General features: G+C 44.9%; 1 protein-coding gene across 10 annotated transcripts in view; it reads right to left on the bottom strand.

Annotated features, from left to right (window-relative positions):
- LOC129821319 (bromodomain adjacent to zinc finger domain protein 2B-like) overlaps positions 1-24,932 on the bottom strand; it is a 104,302-nt gene that overhangs the window by 4,486 nt on the left and 74,884 nt on the right. For 2 of the 10 annotated variants that reach the window (XM_055878853.1, XM_055878858.1), the window contains exons 15-33: positions 13,898-13,990; positions 13,637-13,698; positions 13,158-13,223; positions 12,163-12,228; positions 11,628-11,672; positions 11,335-11,367; positions 10,168-10,233; positions 9,742-9,882; positions 8,848-9,102; positions 7,688-7,923; positions 6,434-6,508; positions 5,899-6,142; positions 5,637-5,699; positions 5,384-5,528; positions 4,448-5,169; positions 3,835-4,087; positions 3,519-3,674; positions 2,682-2,842; positions 2,339-2,547 (exon numbers count right to left, since the gene is read on the bottom strand). In XM_055878853.1, the coding sequence (XP_055734828.1) occupies positions 2,339-2,547; positions 2,682-2,842; positions 3,519-3,674; positions 3,835-4,087; positions 4,448-5,169; positions 5,384-5,528; positions 5,637-5,699; positions 5,899-6,142; positions 6,434-6,508; positions 7,688-7,923; positions 8,848-9,102; positions 9,742-9,882; positions 10,168-10,233; positions 11,335-11,367; positions 11,628-11,672; positions 12,163-12,228; positions 13,158-13,223; positions 13,637-13,698; positions 13,898-13,990 (3,091 nt within the window). The remainder of the gene's footprint in view (positions 1-2,338; positions 2,548-2,681; positions 2,843-3,518; positions 3,675-3,834; positions 4,088-4,447; positions 5,170-5,383; positions 5,529-5,636; positions 5,700-5,898; positions 6,143-6,433; positions 6,509-7,687; positions 7,924-8,847; positions 9,103-9,741; positions 9,883-10,167; positions 10,234-11,334; positions 11,368-11,627; positions 11,673-12,162; positions 12,229-13,157; positions 13,224-13,636; positions 13,699-13,897; positions 13,991-24,932) is intronic. The other 8 variants (XM_055878854.1, XM_055878864.1, XM_055878859.1 and 5 more) reach the window with 6 other exon arrangements.

The following is a 24,932-nucleotide window of genomic DNA, read 5'->3' as shown; positions in this document are numbered from 1 at the left end:
GAGTCGTGCCTGGCTACGCAGTCTTGAGTGAACAGGTAGTACAGGAGGAGACTGAGCACGCACCTCTGAGGGGCCCTCTTGTTGAGGATCAGCATGGCGGATGTTGTTATCTACCCTTACCACCTGGGGGCGGCCCGTCAGGAAGTCCAGGTGCAGAGGAAGGTGTTTCGTCCCGGGCTTCTAAGCTTAGTAATGAGCTTTGAGGGCACTATGGTGTTGAACACTGAGCTGTAGTCAATGAATAGTATTCTCACATAAGTATTCCTTTTGTCCAGGTGGGAAAGGGCAGTGTGGAGTGCAAAAGAGATTGCATCATCTGTGGATCTGTTGGGGCGGTATGCAAATTGGAGTGGGTCTAAGGTTTCTGGGGTAATGGTGTTGATATGGGCCATGACCAGCCTTTCAAAGCAGTTTATGGCTACAGACGTGAGTGCTACGGGTCGGTAGTCATTTAGGCAGGTTACCTTAGTGTTCTTGGGCACAGGGACTATGGTGTTCTGCTTGAAATATGTTGGTATTACAGACTCAGATAGGGAGAGGTTGAAAATGTCAGTGAAGACCCTTGCCAGTTGGTCAGCGCATGCTCGGAGTACACGTCCTGGTAATCCATCTAGACTGCAGCCATGAATGTTGACCTGTTTAAAAAGGTCTTACTCACATCGGCTACGGAGAGCATGACCACACAGTCATCCGGAACAGCTGATGCGCTCATGCATGTTTCAGTGTTGCTTGCCTCGAAGTGAGCATAGAAGTAATTTAGCTCGTCTGGTAGGCTCGATTCATTGGGCTCGCGGCTGTTCTTATCTTTGTAGTCTAATAGTTTGCAAGCCCTGCCACATCCAACGAGGGTCGGAGCCGGTGTAGTACGATTCGATCTTAGTCCTGTATTGATGCTTTGCCTGTTTGATGGTTCATCGGAGGGCATCGTGGGATTTCTTATAAGCTTCCGGGTTAGAGTCCCGCTCCTTGAAAGCGGCAGCTCTACCCTTTAGCTCAGTGCGGATGTTGCCTGTAATCCATGGCTTCTGGTTGGTGTATGTACGTACAGTCACTGTGGGGATGACGTCATTGATGCACTTATTGATAAAGCCAGTGACTGATGTGGTAAACTCCTCAATGCCATCGGAAGAATCCTGTAACATATTCCAGTCTGTGCTAGCAAAACAGTCCTGTAGCTTAGCATCTGCTTCATCTGACCACTTTTTTATTGACCGAGTCACTGATGCTTCTTGTTTTAGTTTTTGCTTGTAAGCAGGAATCAGGAGGATATAATTATGGTCAGATTTGCCAAATGGAGGGCGAGGGAGAGCCTTGTATGCGTCTCTGTGTGTGGAGTAAAAGTAGCCTAGAGTTGTTTTTCCTCTGGTTGCACGTGACATGCTGGTAGAAATGAGTTCAAACAGATTGAAGTTTCCCTGCATTAAAGTCCCCAGGCAACTAGGAGCGTCGCCTATGGATGAGCATTTTTCTGTTTGATTATGGCCATATACAGCTCATTGATTGCGGTCTTATTGCAAGCATTGGTTTGTGGTAGTAAATAGACAGCTACGAAGAATATAGATGACATAAGATATTACAGTTTTTACTGTCCCGTTGGTAGGATATACGTGGTTGTAGTTCGTCTATTTTATAATCCAATGATTGTAAGTTGGCTAATAGGACCGGTGGTAAAGTTAAATTACCCACTCACCGACCTTAGTCCTCGATATCTCAGTCTCTTTCCCCTGCAAATGACGGGGATGAGGGCCTTGTCGGGTGTCCCTCTCGTCCGACTCGTTAAAGAAAAAAAATCGTCTTTCAATACGAGGTGAGTAATCGCTGTCCTGATTTCTACAAGCTCTTTCTAAAATCTCAGGTCAGACTGTAGGGCTAAATGCGCAGCCGTAGCTCAACATATAGTTATAAAAACTACATGCAAAAGTCTTTCAAAAGTCATGGTGTACATGCATCCTTGTCGGTAACAAATGTCACTCATAGATACATTCAGGCTGCCGTGGTCAATGAGTTGACATAGAACCACGGTTACCAGTGTGATGCAGCATGCAGAGACAGATGTCCAAAGAGACAGATGCAACCACTTACATTAAGGGACTTAACAAACAAAGAAAAACCACAACGCACACAGCAGCAAAAAGAGAGGAGGGAGAGAGAAACAGACAACTGAAATTGGCCCCAGTGAAGTACAGGAAAGCCCAAAGAAGTGTTCAAATGGGAATCTGGATGACCCTACCCTTCACAATCAACAATACTAGATGGTGTGGGAGCAGGGACAGTGAATGTGCCCAGCACATTATCCAGTTTGACCTGAATGGTGGTACTTAAGGGGCTCTTCAGGTACCTTCGCTCGATGTTCCTCTCCAGCTCGGCTAGCCGCGTTACAGCTATATCTAGGGGGTTGTTGACGCGCCGCACCAGGCTGCAGCCGCCGTTGGCCGCCTCCTCCCCTGCAATCTGCTCCTCTCCTGCTAGAAGCAGCTTACTGAAGGGCTTGTGTTCATGGTAGACCAGGTCCTCTCTCTCTGACTGGGGCTCTGGATACATCCAACCCTGGGAGGAAATAGGTCGTTTGTGTGTGCATGCGGAAGGAACACTTTATTCAGCGTCGTCTTTCTCCACTGCAGATAGATTCCTTCTCCACTACATACCACATGGATACAGTGCTATAAAAGGATGTACTGTACCTTAACCTGCAGGCTGGCCGAAGTGACCTTCCTCTCCAGCTCCTCCACCTGTTGCAGAACAGCGATGTCCATCTCCATGGCCTGCTCCTCCACACACCAGCTCTCCACTGTCTCCTCGCTCACCCCGTTCTCTTCCAGCTTGGACTCGTCTATCACCGCCGCTGAAGCGAGAGTGGGAGGGAGGGAGGGAAAGAAAAGAGAGAGAGAAAGAGACAGGGATAGGGATAAACTCAGGACCCCCCAAAAACACATTGTTTTCTAAAACCAAGTTTACTACAGTTATTGTATCTTAGTATGTACTGTGAAGTTTGGGAAGGATATTTTCTAATATAGGGATGCCGTGTTTCCCCTGCCATTTGTATTGGGGTGGCGGGCTCCCCTGCCTAGCTCTGTAGAGATGAGCCATTGTAACCTCATGCATGCAGACAATCTTCAGTTTAGAATATATTTGGCATCGAAGTTACAGAATTCAAAGCTGTAAGACAGCCTCATTCAATCGCGCCAACATGCTGTAAGTGATGAACCTAAGGAATGGCGGTAAAGACCATGTTAGCTCTGAATGATGCATCCACTCTCTCCCTGCAGTGGGTTGACATTTCAGTGTCATTTTAAAACCGAGGTCATGCATGCTACCACATTATTAAAGGTCAGATTTAAAGAGTCACAAGATACTTTGGACATCTATAAGGACTCATTTGAAATGGCACTCTATTCCCTTTATAGTGCACTACTGTATTACCCTATTCCCTATGGGCCCTGGTCAAAAGTAGTGCACTTTATAAGGAATAGTGTGTAATTTGAGAATTGTATATGTGTTAACTATCTTAAACCACTCACCATCTCTGTTCTTGGCACAGGCCTGTGCAATGTACTCCATGTGTTTCTGGATCTGTTTCTGCAGGGCCCTCTCTCTGATACCTCTGCAGTGCAAGCCCTTGACCAAGCTCCTCAACTCCTCCATGTCTGCCACTCTCCACCAGCCTGACAGCATCTCTACAACACACACACCTAAGTTATTTAGACTTCTGTAAATAAAGTCCATGACAACACATAATGAAAAGATGGAAAATCTCAGCAGCCACTTAACAGTCCTCCACAGTGCTGTGTCATCTCCCATCTTTCCTATCAGCGGGTGGCAGTGTGCCATGCTTACCCTCTGGAATGGGCAGTGGGTCGGGGTAGTCCTGGGTCTTGGCCACCTCCACCACGGGGGACGGGGCAGAGGGGGGCTTCTCTCCAGGGGGCAATGCCAGGAAGGGGTTGCCGTTACCCTCCACATGGTGGTAGGCAGCGGCCAGCGTGGAGGGGGGCAGTGGACTGGCAGAGAAGGGCAGGGTGGGGATCATCATGCCACTGGGCCATCCACAGAATGGCAGACCTATCATATGGACGCCAGACTTCACCTGCTTGGAGGAGTTCATGAACCAGAAAAATGCACAGGCAGTGGTGAGGAGTGTGAATGTTATGTAGCAGAACTTGGTTCACTGACAACTAGCACAAATGGCATCTAGAAATAAAGCTATGATAAAAGGAACACAGCTAAAGAATAACAATCAGACATGAACATAAGGGGGTGGTTTCCTAGAGACAGATTACGCCTAGTCCAGGACAGGGATTCACGTGTGTCTGGGAAATCAGCTTCAGTATAGCACTTATGGGACAGCATCAAAAGCCTGCCTGGTATGCCGGTCAGTAGCAATATGCTTACACCATGTTAACAATAATCCTGTAGGATCAGAGACGGAGATATGGTGCAGGGGCCTTACCTGGAGAGCTGAAAAAGGGAAGTTATTGATCCCAGTGGTGAGATTGCTGGGGCTGGCTGAGGTGGAGGCTAGGGGATTAGAAGACAGGGAGGAGGGGGACTTGGGCCTGGTGGTTGAGGAGGAATAGGGGGAGGAGGCCGGGGGGGTGGTGGTGGAGCTGGTGGTGACGGACGACTCGTCACACGGGGAGCGGGGAAGCAAGCTGAACCAGTGGCAGTTCTTCTCCGTCAGCACCCTGAAGAGCTGGTCATTGGGCTGGAGCTGCTGGGGGCTGGAGGACATCTTCCCTGGGCCGCTGCTGAGGTAGGGCGGGCTGAGGAGGGCTGTGGAAGGCTCCGCTTTCACCTCTGGACACAGCGGAGAGGGAGATGCAGAGGGGTTGCTGGGTAGTGTAGTCTGAATGCTGGGGCGGATAGGGGAGGATACTGTGGTGGGGACTTTGGCTAGACTACAGCTCAGACTGTGAGGGTGGTTGTCTGAGTCCGGGGACATCTTGGCCACCTCCAGGAGTTTGCTGAGTTTGGAGAAGGAGCCGGGCTTCTGGAGGAAGAGGTTGAGGCTGTGCTTGTCTGGTGTGGCGGTGTGCTTGTCACGGCTACCCTCCAGGGTGGACGCCCCTAGCCTCCCCTCCACCTCCTGCGGCCTCCTTTCCACCTCCTCCTTCACCTGGACCAGCTCTGTGCTCCTTAGTCTCTCTCTCTCCTTTCCCAGCTCCTCTGCTCCTGGAAAAGATAATAATATTATTAACCACATTGTTCTAGAAAGTGAATTACCCAAACTCACGTGTAATATAAAGACCTTACCGATCTAAAGCCATGTCACTAGGAGAAGAAGCTGAATTGGGTTATCCAAATGAACTATATTATCCCAATAGTGAGTTGATAAAGTAGCAACAAGTGTAGTGCCCGTATGTCATGTCAGTGTTTTAAGTCTCACCTTCGCCACTCTCCATACCCTCCACAAAGACGCCCCCACACTGCGGCAGCACCCAATAACGCCGCTTGTAGCGGTCCTGGCCGAACATCATGGAGCGCAACGAGTGGGACGACTCAAACAGCTTCCGTCTGATCTGACTCTGTTGCTAGAGAGAGAAAACACAAATGGTATCAAGGCCGAGGTCTTTTCTGCCCAGAAACTGACACTCATAAAAAAAAATTAAAGACTCCCTTTGATCCCATTGGGTATCAACCTTGGTTAATTTGTCAATCTGTTTCTCCAGCTCCTCTACACTGGATGTCTGGTCCCCATCATCCTGGATGGGAAAGATCACATTCATTTGACACCAGAGGAGAGGCTGACATTTACAATAGACAAACAATGACTGAGGTTGTGTCCCAAATGGCATCCTATTCACGGTGTAGTGCAGTGAATAGGGTGCCACTTGGGACAACTCCATTGTCATTTGGTTCAGTGGATAGATCATGTGGAAAGGTGACAATTTCCTCACTGACCTCATCCTCACAGGTTTCCACTTTCTTCCCCTTCTTCCCTCTCTCCTCCTCCTCCTCCTCCTCCTCCTCGTCGTCTTCATCCCCCTGATCCTCGCTGTCCTCGTCATCATCCTCGTCTTCCTCGCTGTCCCCTCCTTTCCTCTTGCGTTTCTGTCCGGGGGTGGGTGTACCCAGGGACTGGGTCTCCTCTCCCCCCACACTGCTGTCCCTCTTCCCAGTCTTCTTGGCGTAGCTGGTCCTCAGCCTGGAACAAGACAACCAGCAGGAGGATAAGAGTGGCAAATGTTTTCCTAAGCTTTAGTATCATACCATATAAAAACCTTTAAAAAGCCTAAACAATCAAATCAAATTCACATTTATTTGAAGTATAACTTCAAACAAGTCTGTCACAATACAAAAGGAATAGAGGGACAACAGCAAATTCTGTTCTGATATCCATCATTTTTCACTGGACACCCATTTGGTAATACAGGTCTATTAATGTATGTCACGCAGTCTTCTCCTGAGTGATCCTTGAGATGACTCGGGTGCTCACTTGCGAAGCGTGCCCTCGATGACCCACTTGTCCCGTCGCAGGTTGGTCATGTGATCGATGTTCTTGTCGATCTCGCTGCAAAGAAGCACGAAGCACCAATTTTAGATAGGTCGGCTTTGTTAAACAATGATAAAAAAGGTGAAGTAAGGCTTTAGTGGCACAATTTTCCTTGAGCAACAGGATTATATTTACAAGCATTGCCAGTTGTGTCACCTAATCTACCTCAGGTACAGGCAGTGACTTGAAAAGGGTTTCAGGTTTGATGCAACCCAATGAAACGCTCTATGACAACACAAATCTTGATATTCCAGGTAGAACATCAAAAAAATGCAAGTTCCAATGAATAAAACAGTACTATATAATGCAAAACCCGCTTCATGCTCAAAGATGAGTGACGCAGGCGTCAGTCAGCTAAAATAATCTGTGCTCAGAATAACGTTGGGCTCTATTCAATCCACATTGCGTGATTGAAATTTAAAAGGCAAAGTTTCCCGCGTTAGCGGAGACTGCATTTTTTATCCCATTTTCTCCCCAATTTTTGTGGTATCCAATCGCTAGTAATTACTATCTTGTCTCATCGCTACAACTCCCGTACGGGCTCGGGAGAGACGAAGGTCGAAAGCCATGCGTCCTCCGAAGCACAACCCAACCAAGCCGCACTGCTTCTTAACACAGCGCGCCTCCAACCCGGAAGCCAGCCGCACCAATGTGTCGGAGGAAACACCGTGCACCTGGCCCCCTCGGTTAGGGCGCACTGCGCCCGGCCCGCCACAGGAGTCGCTGGAGCGCGATGAGACAAGGATATCCCTACCGGCCAAACCCTCCCTAACCCGGACGATGCTATGTCAATTGTGCGTCGCCCCACGGACCTCCCGGTCGCGGCCGGCTGCGACAGAGCCTGGGCGCGAACCCAGAGACTCTGGTGGCACAGCTAGCACTGCGATGCAGTGCCTTGCGCCACCCGGGAGGCCCCGGAGACTGCATTTCGAGGTAAATATATCGGCTCAGTCGGAAATGACCTTTACTTTTCTATAGCGGAATCTGTAACGCTTTAGCTTTACAGGTTGAATAGAGCCCCTTAATCATTTTTTGATTGGACACTGAACAACTTCAAATATCAACAAAGTAGTTTCCCACATGCAAGCCTAAAGCACTTACCTTGACATCATTTGTCTAAATAACAGACCGTATCAGTGTTGTGATCTAGATCGCAGACTAGACTGCTGTGGCTTAGAGTTCAGTGTCCTCTCTTACCTGACCACACTCTTACTGCAGGACAGCTCGTTGACCAGGAAGGCCAGGACCGAGGCCTTCTGTGTGGCTGTGTGGGCCTGGAAAGCCTTGGTCTTCAGACTGGCCGTGACCTCCCCCAGGTCAGTCTGCAGCTCCGTCCCTCCACAGTGAGCCTCCATGTAGACCCGCAGCACCTCCGACACGTTATCCCGGTTGATGCCCACATTACTCAGGTGGTCCCCCAGGGCAGTCTTGGTCTGGCGGGGCAGGGACATATATCGGTAAACACTTTATTTGAAGGGTCCCAAGTAGATGGTTTGTAGAGGTTCAATAACTGTCAACGACGCTTCAACGAACTGTCTACTAGCCCTCGCCCTCATTCTAGACCTAACCTTAGCAAGCAGTTGCTTATCAACAAACTGTTTGTTGATCGTATAACCATCTATACGCGACTGTCCAAATGAAATGTGACCCATATATTCTTTCAAAGATATTTTCAAATTCTACTGACATGTTTGCAAAATATATGTAGAGGGATACAGGAGAGAAAGTGAGTGGTGGAACGGGGGATCGAACCGCTGCTTTTAGGGGCATAATGTAGTCCAGCCTACGGCACAGACGAGGACAGTTAGAGGGGACTACATTCTTCTCTTTTCAGGGATACATTTTCCCTCGACGTCGACTGAGGCTCCATAATAGGCGACAGTCATCTGGGTTCCTTGAAGGAATAATGGAAAGCCACATGAAAGCGTGACTAAGCCCTTTAGATTAGCATGGAGAGAAAATACTGATGAATTAGGAAAAATGTGGGGGTATAACTGTGGAAGCTGTATTAAGAGCTATAAACACTGATACCCACCAAAAACAGATAAGCCCATTCATTTAGCCTCGCAGAGCCAGAGATATTGATAACGCCCCACTTGTGTGTTCTGATTACAGTAGGGGAATCTCGTCTTTAGCGCTGCAATGCAGCCCTCTAAGCTGTGGATAGTGCGTACAGTACAGTCTATGAAGGCAGATCAGAATATATTGTATGACTGCTGATAGTATGGGTGTGTGAGCATTTGGGAAAGTGCTAATATACGTGGCTGTTCAAGAATTCATCAGATTGTACGTACGCCTTTTAGTATTTATGAATGTGTGAATGCGTGTGTTTAGTTCTCAAGAATAAAGTCCCTCACCCGGTGTCCTGGTGGCAGTCCGGGGTCACACACCACAGCAGAGAGCATGCGCACCAGCAGGTCCTGGACCTGTCCCATGCTGTCTCCCAGGTTGAGCAGGCCCTCCTGCAGCACGCTCAGGTTGGGTATGTGGGCGTCCACGTCGAAGCCCAGCACCTTCCCAAAGCTCCGCAGGAACTGCATCACCATCAGGCAGTCAGAGAAGCTGCTTCCTGGTAGAACCAGGCCGGGAATACGGGATAACTCTGGGAGAGGCTGGGAATGGAGAGAGGACACATTCAGTCATGTAATTACAGTTGTGTGCTGTGCACTTGTTATAATGTCAAGGATCCTAACGCAGTGTAAGAGCAAAATCTAGAGAGATAGCTTCTCTAGCTGCAGATTCAAGTAGGGCAAACAGAGCTTGACCCCGTATGGAGTGAGGTTTAGTGAGAGCCGTAAGGAGACGGGGTTGATGTGTGATCTATGAACTTGTTTTCCAGGGGCTCAATTCCCTGTCTGGTGGAAATCATGAGAAAGCAGCTCTCAGAAATCCCCTGGTCAGTGTTGTGTCAGGGGCAGCCACTTGATGGCACTACTAAAACGTGTACCTGTGTTAACTTCACTTTCATGCATTCCAATATGGAGGATGTTATCACTATACAAATAAAAGACCCGCTGTCATTCAAAAACACTATCGTCATATTGATTAAAATAGGTAATAGGCACAGAAACTGATTAAAAGCGATGAAATGTGGCCAGTATTGACACATTTCTTGGTTTGAGATAGTCTAATGGCAATGCGGCCCACGTCTCCTTTTCAGTTGGAGAACTAATCTATGACCGATGGCACTCATAGAAGGCTCATATCCCTCCCTTTAGAATTTCCACAAGTAGCTCCTATGAATAGTATACCTTGTGATCTGCTAAGCACATGTCTTCATTTGGCTTCTTCAGCTCCTTGGCAATTTCCAGTTCCAGTCTTCTAAGCTCCAATTTCCGCTCCTTGTTTAACCGTTTCTCATCCTTCTTCTCCTGCTTTACGCGCTCCCGCTCCTAAGGTCCAAATTACAGACCAAGTTAACAGTGCATGCTATCGGCACCGTTGCAGACAATCGTGTTAAGGATTATGTCATTACAATTCAGGCCAACACTAGGCCTTCCTTGCTTATAAATTGCTGCACTTTCACCGAAAATTGCTTGGGTCCCGATTCCCTCTTTCATTCACACTCCATATAGTTTTACAAAAAGAGGGGGAGGAAGAACTGAGGAGAGGAGGCAATAGCCAGAAGCCTGCTGTAACAGTTTCAAGGAGAAGTGGTCGAGTTGTGAATCACGCACCTCTGTTTTCTTACGGGCGTCCATGGCCTTCGTCAGCATCATGTGCTGCCTCCGCCTCTCCCTCTCCTGACAGAGCACACAACCACAGCTCAACACAGACCAGGCCACTTCATATTAGACGTCAAACACAACAGCTTACTATGACACGTATAGTAGGACAAACAAACAGAAGTCTGGCCACTGTTGTGAACATTATAGCGGAAGTTCAGAGGTTAATAAAATGATGACAACCAACAATCTAAAAAAGGGTAAAGCAACAGGTATGAGGGCGGTGTCAACACAAAGTGTAAGCTTGAAGTTAGAGTCGGCTTGAATGCGTCTACATAGTGGCAGTAGGGTAACTGAAGTGCTACTTGTACAACTGCATCTAAGAATTAAACAGACGTCGTCATACTATGCTGTGTTAGAAAGTTACTCTAAAAGCTGCTACAGTCTTTCATTCTTTATTCGCTGGTGAAAAGCAAAGCAAAATATCTTATATCAGAATGCAAGTAATATTATGCTACAGAAAGCAAGTTACCTCTCACAAATACATTCATGGATTCAATTGGAGATTGAGGAATTTATCTTAGGCGTGTACTGAGCACTCCTATATTCAGTATGGCATGGGTTTAAAGCAATGCTATCATTGCCTGTCTTTAGCCTATTGTAACTTATGGTAAGTAGGTTTGGATACAACAGAAATCAAATCTCAAATATGGAACAAGAAACACAGCAACGAAACGATGAATGAACATTTCTCCTTGAGGTTGGTGATTTAAACTGATGTCAACAAGCAGGAGAAAAGCCGGCGATGGACGGGTCTGATTTGTCAGGTGGTAAAATGGACAAGTGCAGCATACTCTACATTGACTTTTAACACCTGGATGTCAAGCACTTCCATTTACTCGACAACAAAACAAGGCAATGGAGGGTCACGTCTTTAGGACCATGATAGTGTGCATTGCTCCCCTTAAATGGAATCTGAAAGAGTCAAGAAGTTCTTGACTATTTTGTCTTGTACAAGAACAAATAGAACAAGACGTGCGTACGCAATGCACTTTGCTCGAAAGCCATGCAGAAGAATGTAGTATGACGGCAGCCAGAGCTACACTTTATGAATTGCTATGACAACCATATCACAACCAATATCACGATGCGGTGTTAGATGTGCAAAAATAAACATACCCATACCATATCTAGTCTATGCCTCTCCAACTCCTGGGAGAAAGAGTTGGCAAAGTATTACGGAACAGAAATCACAAGCTCATAAAATCTAAGTTCATATAAGACCCCCCCCCCCCAAGAAAGGTGACAAGCTAGGGTCATCAAAACTGAAATTAACAAAGCGACATAAAGATTTGGACAGGGAATTGTCAAGTACTTATATCAAAAAGAACCCTTCTTCCAAAAAGATTCCAGTAGAATTGAAAGTGAAAATGGGCTTTGGGCATCATGTGGTGCAGGAGAGCGATACCTACCTGGTGTTTCAAAATGACTGCTTGTTGCCTCCTCATCTCCTTCTCCTTTAAGGGGAAAAAGATAAAACAACATTACAATCCAAACACACCCCTCATTTCCATCATCTAAAAAAAGCAGCCAACACAAACGGATAAGGTTTCTCCACTTCATTCCACAGGAAGTTCAAATCCCTCACTAATCTGATTGACAGACAGGCAAAGAGCCCGGGCATGTTGGAACTAATGTGAAATGGAAATGCCATAGTCGTTTGTTTTTTTAGATGTGCAGGAGACAGAGACAGAATGCAATGTCCTTTATGACACTGATTAACATGGAAAAGGTCTGCTCTGGGTGGCAAGGAGATTTTCCTAAACACGGAGAAGCAGTCCCTTGGAGCAATGAGCATTGCTTTACATTCACCTAAATGAGGCAATGATGTGCAAGGAGGAGATTGGGAATCGACACGAGAGGGGTTGTATGACTTGAGGCAACAGTGGGAGGTGGAGTGGGCCACAAATTAATGGTTGATTCTTTTAACAGGACATCTAAACTAACCTTGATTCGTTTCTCAGCCTCCATTATTTTGGCATTTGCCGCTTCTTCCTTCTTTTTCCTTTTAGTCTGTGCGTGCAAAACAGGTCTACAGGTCATGCAACAGAACAACCTTCAGAGATTCAACACTTCATTCAACAGCACATGTACAGCACTACATGCCGGTAGCCAGTACAGAAATACACAGACAAATCCATTTATGCTTGTGTAAGATTAGGCTTTTAATCACTAGTTCCTACTTGAAGCAAATAATGAATTTCTGTCATGTGGGAGGGCTAACATTGTTTGATTAACTAAAATCAAGACAATTTTCACAAATAAACATGCAGGGCAAAATACATATTTTGGTTCTAGTGACTACACTAACACTAAACACACAATGAAATAGCCATATGTGCAACATAGAACTGTTCAATTTAGAGCAGAGAGAATATAATATTGAATGAGACAAGTCCCACTTGCAACAGGGACTTACTGGCAATGTCAAGCGTGAAATATTGCAATCTTGTGCAGTGAGATAATTATTTCCTCACATTAACACTAAAAAGACAAACTAGTTGTAGTTCTTACAAAATACCAGTAGCCAGTCGGAATAAATTAAGACACATTTCAATATCTAATTACAAGCGTAGAGGAATCCTGTTAAGAGCAGCTTGCCAACCATGTCAACTGAAATTTGATTTAGTAAAGCTAAAACACTTCAGAGCTTCTATTAGCGCTGTGCATGGAAAATAGCTGTTTCATCTCCTTGTGCTAAACTGTTAGCGACTATTGTCTGAGAGATGGTATTTTGTGTCGAATCCCATCACGGTTTGAGGAGATTTGAATATTCAATGGCACTTTGTGAAAAACCAATTAAGCATTAGTCACTTGTAGTCAGGAGACAGAACCGAAAAAGTGCAACCACATAATTTAGAAATAGCCATTGGTTGATTTAGAAAAAGTCCTACCAACAGCAAAAAAGGAAGTGTTTCGGGAATATTTCTGCAATAACTCACCTCGAGAATCTGCTGCGCTCTGAGCTCCTTCTCCATTTGAATTTGCTGAATGCGCTTGATCTTCTCCTAGTAAAAGGATGGGGGGGGGGGTTCAAATGAATTCAATCTACAGTCATGCATGTTAGAACAGGGGGCCTGTATAAGTAGTTCTAATGGAGATTAAGGTTGCAAAAATGTATGAATTTTCAATAAATTGCCTGGTATTCCAAAAATCCTGGTTGAATCCTCCAACTGGGATTTGGGGAAAGCCAGAGAATTTATTGAAAGTTCACAGAATTTTGCAACCATAATGAAGATTAACCGAGTGTAGCATCTTGAAGGTTAGCATCTTCCCTTTAGAGAATATTTCAAAGCAATTAATTGTGCTTGGGATCTTTTCACCTTGGAGGCGTCAGAACAAAAACACAACTTGTGAACAGATGCATCCGAGTGGTGAGCTTTTGGACATGACGTGGCTCGTACTGTAGGCAAATCCCTACCTGCTGCTTTACAATCTTCACTTGCTCCTTCTGTTTCCGCTTCTCCTCAGCAGCCATGATTGCTGAGAGAAAGAAAAAGACAGAGCGAGCGAGAAAGACCGAAAGAAAGAGAAACAGAAAGAAAGAAAGAAGGACAGAGAGAAAGAAAGTAAACATTGAGATTAGGGTTGTACTGTGTGGGTTGTACTGGACTAACTGTGCTATGGGTGGTGAACAGGATTGTCACAAGAGCAGCTTTCACAGAACACTAGCTTACTATACCTTGTTGTTTTCTTGCCTCCTTGGCTGCTAGTGCCATGGCCTGCTTTTCAACTTTCCTCATCATTTTCATCTGGGCTGCTTGTCGAGCTATCTCTGCAACAAGAGGAGAGATTTTTTAGAGTTCATAGTCCTATCGGTTACAGCACCTTTAAAAAGATACACTATACAGTGCATTCGGGAAAGTATTCAGACCTTTTTCCACATTTTGTTACATTACAGCCTTATTCTAAAATGCATTAAATGAAAATGTTTCTTAATCTACACACAATAACCCATAATGACAAACTGAAAATGTTTTCAGAAATGTCAAATTTATACAAATCAAAAAATACCTTATTTACATACGTATTCAGACATTTTGCTATGAGACTTGAAATGCATCCTGTCCACCTGTGGTAAATTCAATTGATTGGACATGATTTGGAAAGGCACACACCTGTCTATATAAAGGTCCCACAGTTGACAGTGCATGTCAGAGCAGAAACCAAGCCATGAGCACGAAGGAATTGTCCATAGAGCTCCGAGCCAAGATTGTGGGGGGGCACAGATCTGGATAAGGTACCAAAAACTTTTTGCAGCATTGAAGGTCCCCAAGAACACAATGGCCTCCATCATTCTTAAATGGAAGAAGTTTGGAACCACCAAGACTTTTCCTAAAGCTGGCTGCCCGGCCAAACTGAGCAATTGGAGGAGAAGGGCCTTGGTCAGGGAGGTTACCAAGGTGATGGTCACGCTGACAGACCTCTAGAGTTCCTCTGTGGAGATGGGAGAACCTTCCAGAAGGACAACCATCTTTGCAGCACTCCACCAATCAGGCCTTCATGGATATAGAATAACTATCTTCAAAGGAATGACTCGGGACATCGGTTGTAATATGAAAGCTTATTTTTAGTAATAATACTTGTACACGTTACATTTTACCAACTTTATATTGTACAAAACATTAAAACAAAGTTCTAGCAAAAGCCAGGAAAATCACTTGTACATAACTGGCAAGTTCTCGTTTTTTTCTTCCCTGTCACAAGGCATTCTGGTACTTGCAGTCAATAGCGTAATCGAATACAACAGATATGTACAGTGGGACGAAAAAGTATGTGAACCCTTTAGAAGTATCTGGATTTCTGAATAAATTGGTCATAAAATTTGATCTGATCCTCTAAATCACAACACTAGACAGTCTGCTTAAATCAATAACACAAACAATTATCATTTTTCATGTCTTTATTGAACACACCGTGTAAACATTCACAGTGCAGGTTGGAAAAGGTATGTGAACCCTTGGATTTAAAAACAGCTTAACCCTCCATTGGCAGCAATAACCTCAATCAAACGTTTTCTGTAGTTGCAGATCAGACCTGCACAACAGTCAGGAGGAATATTGGACCATTCCTCTTTCCAAAACTGTTTCTGTTAGACAATATTCTTGGAATGTCTGGTGTGAACTGCTCGAGGTCATGCTACAGCATCTCAATCGGGTTGAGGTCAGGACTGACTGGGCCACTCCAGAAGGCGTATTTTCTTCTATCAACAGCCATTCTGTTGTTGATTTACTTCTGTCTTTTGGGGTGTTGTCTGGTTGCATCACCTAACTTCTGTTGAGCTTCAATTGGCAGACAGATAGCCTTACATTCTCCTGCAAAATGTCTCGATAAACTTGGGAATTCATTTTTCCATCGATGATAGCAAGCTGTCTAGGCCCTGAGGCAGCCCCAAACCATGATGCTCCCTCTACCATTGTTTACAGTTGGGATGAGGTTTTGATGTTGCTGTGCTGTGCCTTTTTTTCTCCACACATAGTGTCGTGTGTGCCTTTCAAACGACTCAACTTTAGTTTCATCTGTCCACAGAATATTTCTCCATTTATAGACAATTTGTCTTACCGTGGACTGACTTTTAGAGATACTTTTGTAACTCTTTCCAGCTGTATGCAAGGCAACAATTCTTAATCTCAGGTCTTCTGAGATCTCTTTTGTTCGAGGCATGGTTTACATCAGGCAATGCTTTTTGTGAATAGCACACTCAAATTTTGTGAGTATTATTTTATTTTTTAATGGGGCAGGGCAGCTCTAACCAAATCTCCAATCTTGTCTCATTGATTTGACTCCAGGTTAGCTGACACATGACTCCCATTAGCTTTTGGAGAAGTCATTAGCCTAGGGGTTCACATACTTTTCCAAACTAACACTGTGAATGTTTAAATGATGTACTCAATATAGACAAGAAAAATACAATAATTTGTGTTATTAGTTTAGAGTTTTAGAGTTTTTCTATTGTTGTGACTTAGATGAAGATCAGATCAAATGTTATGTCAAATTTATGCAGAAATCCAGGTAATTCCAAAGGATTCACATAATTTTTCTGGCCAATGTACATAAAATTCATGTGATGGAAATTGAGAACTAATACAATTACTCTTACATATGTAAATAACTGTAAAAGAAAATATCTTTAGACACAGCTCCATAAATTAACTGTAAACATTAACTCTGTAACCCATTAAAGTTACAACATCCTGCCCCTGATGAACAGCTGTGTTCATCTAAATCTCTAAGCAGTATGTCAACTGAATAGGTCTTCTCAACAAAGTCCCTGAAGCAGTACGAACTGAACATGACCTGACTAGGCCATTTCAGCCTGGAAACAGTTCCTCAATCTTCCCTAGTTTCCAGGTTTGTCTGGGTGTGTTATCTTCTCCGACGAGTGCAACGTCACCCACTTTCAGTGGGGTGGGCTGTGGTGTCACAAATCAAATCAAATGTATTTATATAGCCCTTCTTACATCAGCTGATATCTCAAAGTGCTGTACAGAAACCCAGCCTAAAACCCCAAACAGCAAGGAATGCAGGTGTAGAACCACTGAGTAACTAACGTTATTGTTTATCAAATTATAGCTACGGATGCATATTTTGGGGGATGTTATGTTACGAGCAAAGACACTTAGCTAGCTATAGTATAATTGTGTTGTCACCAATGAAGCTAACAAGTTAGCAAAACTAGGACACTGACACTTTCAAGCAGGAACGTTGCACTTACATTTAATTTCACGAGATCTCTCTTTTAAAAGCCGTCACAGAACGGTGGCTAACTGGTTGACACATCCACTAAACATAAATAAACATTTGTGGGTCTTACTCAGGGGTGTGCCGTCTTTAGATCCAGGAAGTAGTATCTTCGCTTGCTGGTCACAAGTCTCTGCATGTACTTCCATCTGCATGTAATTTCCTCCCGGGTGCCGAATGTCAGCCGGAAATGGCTTGGGCGGCAAAGAGGTTCGTCTTTTACCCACCAGGAAGTGTGCTGGTATCGGGGGTTCTGGTTCATCCACATCATTGTGGACGAAGGTCAGAGGCCTATAATTTAGGATAGCTTCAACCTCTGTCAGGACTGTGCACATCTCTTCAAAAATTGAGCAAAGCTCTCCCAAGAATGTTTCTCGGGCATGTCTTCACTGACCTGACAAGTCTTTCCCGAAACCGCCCCACCATGCTGCTTGCTTGGCGATGAACCTCCAGGCGATGCCCTTTTCTGAGTTGGGGCACTTTGATTGCCTTCCACAACTCTTTCAAGTCCTGATCAGCGCTCTTGAATGCTTTTGCATTGTCCAAATAGATTACCTTGCATAATCGTCTCCTAGAGATGAATCTTTTCAGAGCTAACAGGAATATCTTGGTTGACTAATATGAGACCAGTTCCAAATTAACTGCTCTGGTTACACCACAAGTGAACAGTGCAATGTATGACTTCTTCACAGAACCATTTTCTTTCACGTAGAGCGGCCCTGCAAAATCCACACCTGTAACTTTGAATGGTGGGGATTCAGTTATTCTGTCTTTTGGTAAAGGTGCAGTGCAGTGACCTGCTGTTCAGCCCTTGCCTTGAATCTCTTGCAGACTATACATCTTGCCACTGTGCTCTTGACTAGCTGCCTAGCACGCAAGATCCAGTATCGCTCGCTGATTTGTCCCAGAGTGTCTCTTACTCCAGAATGCATCATCCTCTCATGATAGTACTGTATAAACATTTGAGTATCTGTGCTTGTTAGGCAGAACCCATGGGTGCTGCTCTCTGAATGTGAAGTTGGACTGTTGCAGTCTTCCTCCTACACTGAGTAGTTCCGTGTTTGTCCAGATACGGTTTCAGTTCTCTGATTTTACAGTCATTGTTTAGGCTTTTTTATTTTTATTTTATTTATTTTTTGTAATTTCTCCTGACTGAAACTCTATTGTTCTGTTACCTTGATCCAGACTCGAACAGTTCGTCAGCAGTCAGTTCACCTTGCATCTTTATATTTGTACGAGCATTGGCTATGAATCTCTTTATCCAGGCTGTACCTTTCAAGTTCCAACACGGGTTCAGTGATGTCTGTGCTGTTTGCTGTGAGCTGTACAGTGACCAGGCGACTGGACTTGTGTTGTTTATTCGCCTCTTCTGGAACCTTGTTGTCATCAGTCTCCTCTGACTGATTAGGTGATGTCAGAATGATGGGTCCGTTCCACCATAGCTGGCTCTGTGTCAAGTTTTTAACAGTTTGTCCTCTTGTAGGGAGGTCGGCTGGATTAGTTTTCCCTTCCATATGTCACGATGACTCGGGATCAGTCAAGGACTGGAGCACTGTCACTGTTTGCAACAAACTGTTTCCATTTCTGAGCTGAGCTGCAAATCCAATGCAGCACAATCATCAAGTCTGTCCACATTTTTTTTTTCAGTGTGGTCATCAGGTTGTTTGCTAGTCTCGCTCCAAGCACAGCTCCCATGAGCTCCAGGCGTGGCAGCGTCATTTTCTTGAGTAGGGCTACCCTGGACTTGGATGCGACTAGATTTGTCGCTGTTTCCCAGTCTTGTGATAAACCTTGCAGGTAAGCTACTGTACTGTAAGCCCACAGAACAAGTGTAGTTTCAGTCTGTGGCAGTTCTGTGGCTGCATGTCTGTTCTGTACCACCTTGGTATGGCAAGCTGGTGTAGTTCTGAATATCACTGTTGCCATTCTTGTGTCAGATCAGGTGGTAACTCTTCATCCCAGCTGAGTCCCCTCACCCACATTTCCTGGAACATGCACTTGATCCTGATGGTGAAGGGGGTCAGGAAGCCAAGAGGGTTGAAGAAGCATGCAGATGACTGTGTTTTCCTTGTGCTTTAGAATGCTCAGTAGCGGCCAGAGTTCAAACAAAGTAATCTGTTCATGGTCGCCACACTAAACCCAAAACCTAACCTCCTTGTGTTTCTAGTGCCAACGGGAGGTCAGTTGTCGTACTCTCCTTCCATTTTGTTTTCAGTTCAGGAGAGTTGTTCATCCACTTGCAGAGGTCCATGCCTGCAGTCAACAGCATTCACTTTGCAGTTGTCACAAAGTAAGCCTCTTCAACTCCCTCATGATGCCATCTATTTTGTGAAGTGCACCAGTCCCTCCTGCAGAAAAGCACCCCCACAATATGATGCTGCCACCCCCGTGCTTCAAGGTTGGGATGGTGTTCTTCGGCTTGCAAGCCTCCCTCTTTTTCCTCCAATCATAACGATGGTCATTCTTGCCAAACAGTTCTATTTTTGTTTCATCAGACCAGAGGACATTTCCCCAAAAAGTACGATCTTTGTCACCATGTGCAGTTGCAAACCGTAGTCTGGCTTTTTTATGGCGAATTTGGAGCAGTGGCTTCTTGCTTGCTGAGCAGCCTTTCAGGTCATGTCGATAAAGGACTCGTTTTACTGCGGACATTGATCATTTGTACCCGTTTCCTCCAGCATCTTCACAGGGTCCTTTGCTGCTCTGGGATTGATTTGCACTTTTCTCACTAAAGTACGTTCATCTCTAGGAGACAGAACGCGTCTCCTTCCTGAGTGGTATGACGGCTGCGTGGTCCTATGGTGTTTATACTTGGGTACTAATATTTGTACAGATGAACGTGGTACCTTCAGACATTTGGAAATTACTCCCAAGCATGAAGCAGACTTGTAGAGGTCTACAATTTATTTTCTGAGGTCTTGGCTGATTTCTTTTGATTTTACCATGATGCCAAGCAAAGAGACACTGATTTGAAGGTAGGCCTTGAAATACATCCACAGTTACACCTCCAATTGACTCAAATGATGTCAATTAGCCTATCAGAAGCTTCTAAAACCATGACATTCTGGAATTTTCCAAGCTGTTTAAAAAGGCACAGTCAAGTTAGTGTATGTAAACTTCTGACCCACTGGAATTGTGATACAGTGAATAAGCAAAATAATCTGTCTTCAAACAATTGTTGGAAAAATGACTTGTGTCATGCACAAAGTAGATGTCCTAACAGACTTTCCAAAACTATAGTTTGTTAACAAGAAATTTGTGGAGTGGTTAAAAAATTAGTTTTAATGACTCCAACCTAAGTGTATGTAAACTTCCGACTTCAACTGTAGTTGTCTTGGAGTTCTGGCATTTCTCGTTTCCATGGCAACTCCACATGGTATCGTTCATCTTTGAAGGTGGTTGTTCTCTCGAACATCTGTAGAGCCTCCTTTCCTCTGGGTTCTATGTTTTCCATGTCAAGTGTTGCCAAGGCTTGACATGGATACTGGTCCCTGCACCGACCATCCAAAGATGCCCTCTAAAGCAACCAGCGTCTGTCTTTCGCTCCACTCAGCCTGATACTATCTGCCTAGTAGTCTGCTCATATCAGGACAGAGTTCGGGATCTTTGTTATCTTCTCGAAAGTCTGCGAGCTGCAGTCCCTTTCTATTGAGCTCATGTTGAATCTGCTCACCAGGAACCTTTATCACAGCTGTGCACACTTGTGGGGCTTCAATTGCCTCCATTTCAATTCTCTGCTATTTTTCCCAGACATTCTCCAAGATGACTTTCACTGTGTTGCGTTGGGGCGTTGCTGGAGCAGAGGAGCCAAACGTGTGAAGAGTGAGTGCCTCTTGTCTGATTACTGGTAGCTTCAGGCCCTTCATGTACAAAGCTTCTCTGACTGCCTCCATCTAGTAAGCAACAAGCTATCTTCCTGCCCGATGGGCCTTCTACCCATGCCTTTGCCTTTTGTAGCAACACAGTGTTCTGTCCGTTTGGTTGTCTTCACAGAATGGGGAATAACTGAGGAAACAACAGCATCTGCAGAAACAGTAGGGGGTTGCACCTCACTCCTCTTACCGGTACAGACAGCAATGTGATGTCTGCTTCCATATGTTGCACATGGCACTGACTTTAAAGAATTTTGCTATGTGTTTCTTTCCTAAACATACAAAGCATATTTCCATTTTCTTTAGTTTCTCTTTGCGTGCAGCAATATTGTGATCTGGGCAGTTTTCTGATTTATGGTCTGCACCGTCACAGAATACAGTTTTGTTCCTTCTGGCTCGCTGTGTGCAGTGCCACAGCAGAAGGCATGTTGGGTCTTTGTTTTAATTTCATCGGAGGAGCATGACTTGTTCCATGCTTTGCTCTCTTTCTGTTGGTTGCATGATCTTAGCACTACAAATGACATCCCCCTGCTCTGAACCTACTTCTGTAGGAAACTGACCATCTCAGACACTTTCCATTCATCATCTACTCCCCTCTGACGACTATAGTCAAGAGCCATCTCCTCTGCAATCATCTGTAGTAAGATTGGGCACAGTAGCCTTCTGTAGGTTTCTGACACTACACCTAGTGATTCCAAGCTCCTAATCTGAATGTCACATTCATCGTATGCATTTGTAAGAGGATTTCTTTACGGGAGTGAGATTCAGCAGCTTTGACATGTGAGCACTAATCACAAGATCCTTCCTTCCAAATCTGCTCTTGAGCAGAGCGATTGCATCATCATAGTTACTGTCTGTTAACATCAGTCCTGCTACTGCCTTTGCAGCTGGACCAGTGAGGAGTTCAGGTAGGTAAACGTCTCTTTACTGCACAGTGAATCATTGTTGTGAATAGCAGTCTCATACTGGCTCCAAAACTCCTGCCACATACTGACATCTCCATAGAATTTCTCAATCAACTTCGGTACCCTTAGTGATTGTCTCTGTGTTCTGTTTTGAGTTAGCATCACTCACCCGTCCTGGTAGTGGATCGAGGTCCTGTTTAAAAATAAAATCTATTACTCGTTGTGCACGACTCTTCAGCATGATAACGCACTCTTTGTAATCCCCCGTGCATGCAATCTCCGCCTCCAATACGTCTGACGGAGTTAACTGTTACACGTCCAAGTTCAACAAGCGGTCCTCCTCAGCTGACAGCAATTCCAACAATGTACTGAAGTGATAGGTATCCGGATTTTACTGGGTTATTTCCAAGTCAATCGGATTCAAAATCCGTGTTGTGGCTCCTCGGATGGTACCCCGCTTTCGTCTCATTCTTTCTGCTCCATACCGACGTTCCTCCTGGTTCCTCCTCCTCCATTCCTCCGCCACGTCATCCCTCGGCTCTTCGTCGCAGCTCATACCCCCGGGTTTTGGCACCAAAAATATAGAACAACTATATTCAAAGTAATGACTTGGGACGTCAGTTGTGAGATGAATGCTTCTTTTTAGTAATAATACTTGTTCATGTTACATTTTACCACTTTTACCAGGATAATGACTTGTCACTTGTACACAACTGGCGCGTTCTCTTATCTTTAGATACAGCGCAATGAATTAACTGTAAACATTAACTCTGTAACCCATTAAAGGTATAACAATGGTAGAGTGGCCAGACGGAAGCCACTCCTCAGTAAAAAAGGCACACGACAGCCCACTTGGAGTTTGCCAAAAGGCACCTAAAGGACTCAGACCATGAGAAACAAGATTCTCTGGTCTGATGAAACCAAGATTGAACTCTTTGGCCTGAATGCCAAGTGGCTCGTCTGGAAGAAACCTGGCACCATCCTTACGGTGAAGCACAGTGTTGGCAGCATCATGCTGTGGGGATGTTTTTCAGCGACATGGACTGGGAGACTAGGCAGGATCGAGGGAAAGATGAAAGGAGCTAAGTACAGAGCGATCCCTGATGAAAACCTGCTCTAGAGCGCTCAGGACCTCAGACTGGGGCAAAGGTTCACCTTCCAACAGGACAAGGACCCAAAGCACACAGCCAAGACAACGCATGTCCTTGAGAGGCTCAGTCAGAATGACCTTGAGTGGCTCAGTCAGAGCAATTGAACATCTCAGGAGAGGCCTAAAAATAGCTGTGCAGCGACGCTCCCCATCCAATCTGACAGAGCTTGATAGGATCTGCAGAGAAGAATGGGAGAAACTACCCAAATACAGGTGTGTAATGTCATACCCATGAAGACTCGAGGATATAATCGCTGCCAAAGGTGCTTCAACAAAGTACTGAGTCTGGCGCTAGCTGCGCCACCAGAGACTCTGGGTTCGCGCCCAGGCTCTGCGCAGCCGGCCGTGACCGGGAGGTCCGTGGGGCGACGCACAATTGGCCTAGCGTCGTCCGGGTTAGGGAGGGTTTGGCTGGTAATGATATCCTTGTCTCATCGAGCACCCGCGACTCCTGTGGCGGGCCGGGCACAGTGCGCGCTAACTAAGGGAGCCGGGTGCACGGTGTGTCCTCCGACACATTGGTGGGGCTGGCTTCCGGGTTGGAGGCGCGCTGTGTTAAGAAGCAGTGCGGCTTGGTTTGGTTGTGTTTCGGAGGACGCATGGCTTTCGAACTTCGTCTCTCCCGAGCCCGTACGGGAGTTGTAGCGATGAGACAAGATAGTAATTACAAGTAATTGGATACCATGAAAATTAGGGAGAAAAGGGGATAAAAGTTAAGTACTGAGTCTGAAAACATATGTAAATCTGTTCCAGAAACCTGTTTTTGCTTAGTCATTATGGGGTAGTGTGTGTAGATTGAAAAAAAAAAAAAAAAAGGTATTACATGTTTTTTTTAAGGACGTAACATAACAAAATGTGGAAAGAGTCAAGGGGTCTGAATACTTTCCGAATGCACTGGTATATACACAAAAGTATGTGGACACCAATGTTCCCTACATTTCTTTGGGCATATTTCAGGTCTGCTGAGCACAAACTTGAACATTGTGAAAATTCTGTGCATGTAGCACACGTGGCTACATGCAGCTCTCGCTTTGATCTCAAAACAAGCACATCTACTCACGACCGCTCATGCTGTAAACATAGTCCAGTTCAAAGTAAATGGCATAGATCCATATATGGCAATAGTTTCTTTGCTTATAGGCCTACTGCAGCTCTGATTGTTTATGCTGCACCGGTCGTGTGTGTCGTGTGTGTCAATCCAAAATAATCCCAGATGGAATAGAATCCCACTCCGATGCGTTCTGCTACAACAAAATATCTTGCATAGTTGGTTTTGTTTCGGTATGTTGCATTGAAAGTGGCTAATATTGCATTGATTTTGTCACAATTGCCACAGTAAAGGGAAACGTTGATTGTGTTAACAGGGAAAACTCTAGAACAGTGGTGACCAACCTGTGAGTCAAGATCCCTTTCCGAGTCAAAATGCAAGCTGCGATGTACTGGCCAGATAAATTTTTACATGATTTAAAAAACATAAGCCTATGCAACATTAACCAATTAAAAACAGTACTGTAGCAATGAGGTTTGTGCAGTAAGCTATAGGCTTTGCTTGAATTGCCCTTCCAATGCATTGTTGTTGGGGTCATTTCTTAAAATATATATTTCAAAATTTGAGGTAGGCTTTATGTTCACACCGTTAATAGATCTGCTGTTGTATTACTTGTGAGGCACAGCTGAGTGAGCATACAGACTTAGGGTCCGCCTCTCAACATCCCTTCGTTTTCCCTTTCCTCCATTGACACTGACCAAAAAGAAGCACTGTCTTTCAGCTGATGGCAAAACTCAAGTTGTACCGCATTACTTCTGCCTCATGAACAAATTCATGTTGTTACTCCTATGAACAGAGAAAGTGAAATATTCCTTGATATTAAAAAACACCCAAGCTGCTAATAATAACGCACGCCTATCGATACACAATCATTAATGCTGCAGAGCTTTGAAATAGGAAGAACGTGCATTTTATGGATTTAAAAAATGTAATACAAAGTGCTAAGTAAGAACTTAAACATGAACTCTGTCAACAAATGCAGCGAAGAACTGCTATTTATA

The sequence above is a fragment of the Salvelinus fontinalis genome, chromosome 23 (genome assembly GCF_029448725.1).
Source record: "Salvelinus fontinalis isolate EN_2023a chromosome 23, ASM2944872v1, whole genome shotgun sequence".
Classification (NCBI taxonomy): Eukaryota; Metazoa; Chordata; class Actinopteri; order Salmoniformes; family Salmonidae; genus Salvelinus; species Salvelinus fontinalis.
The sequence above is the reverse complement of the archived record's forward strand: the minus strand, read 5'-3'. Positions and strand labels throughout refer to the sequence as shown.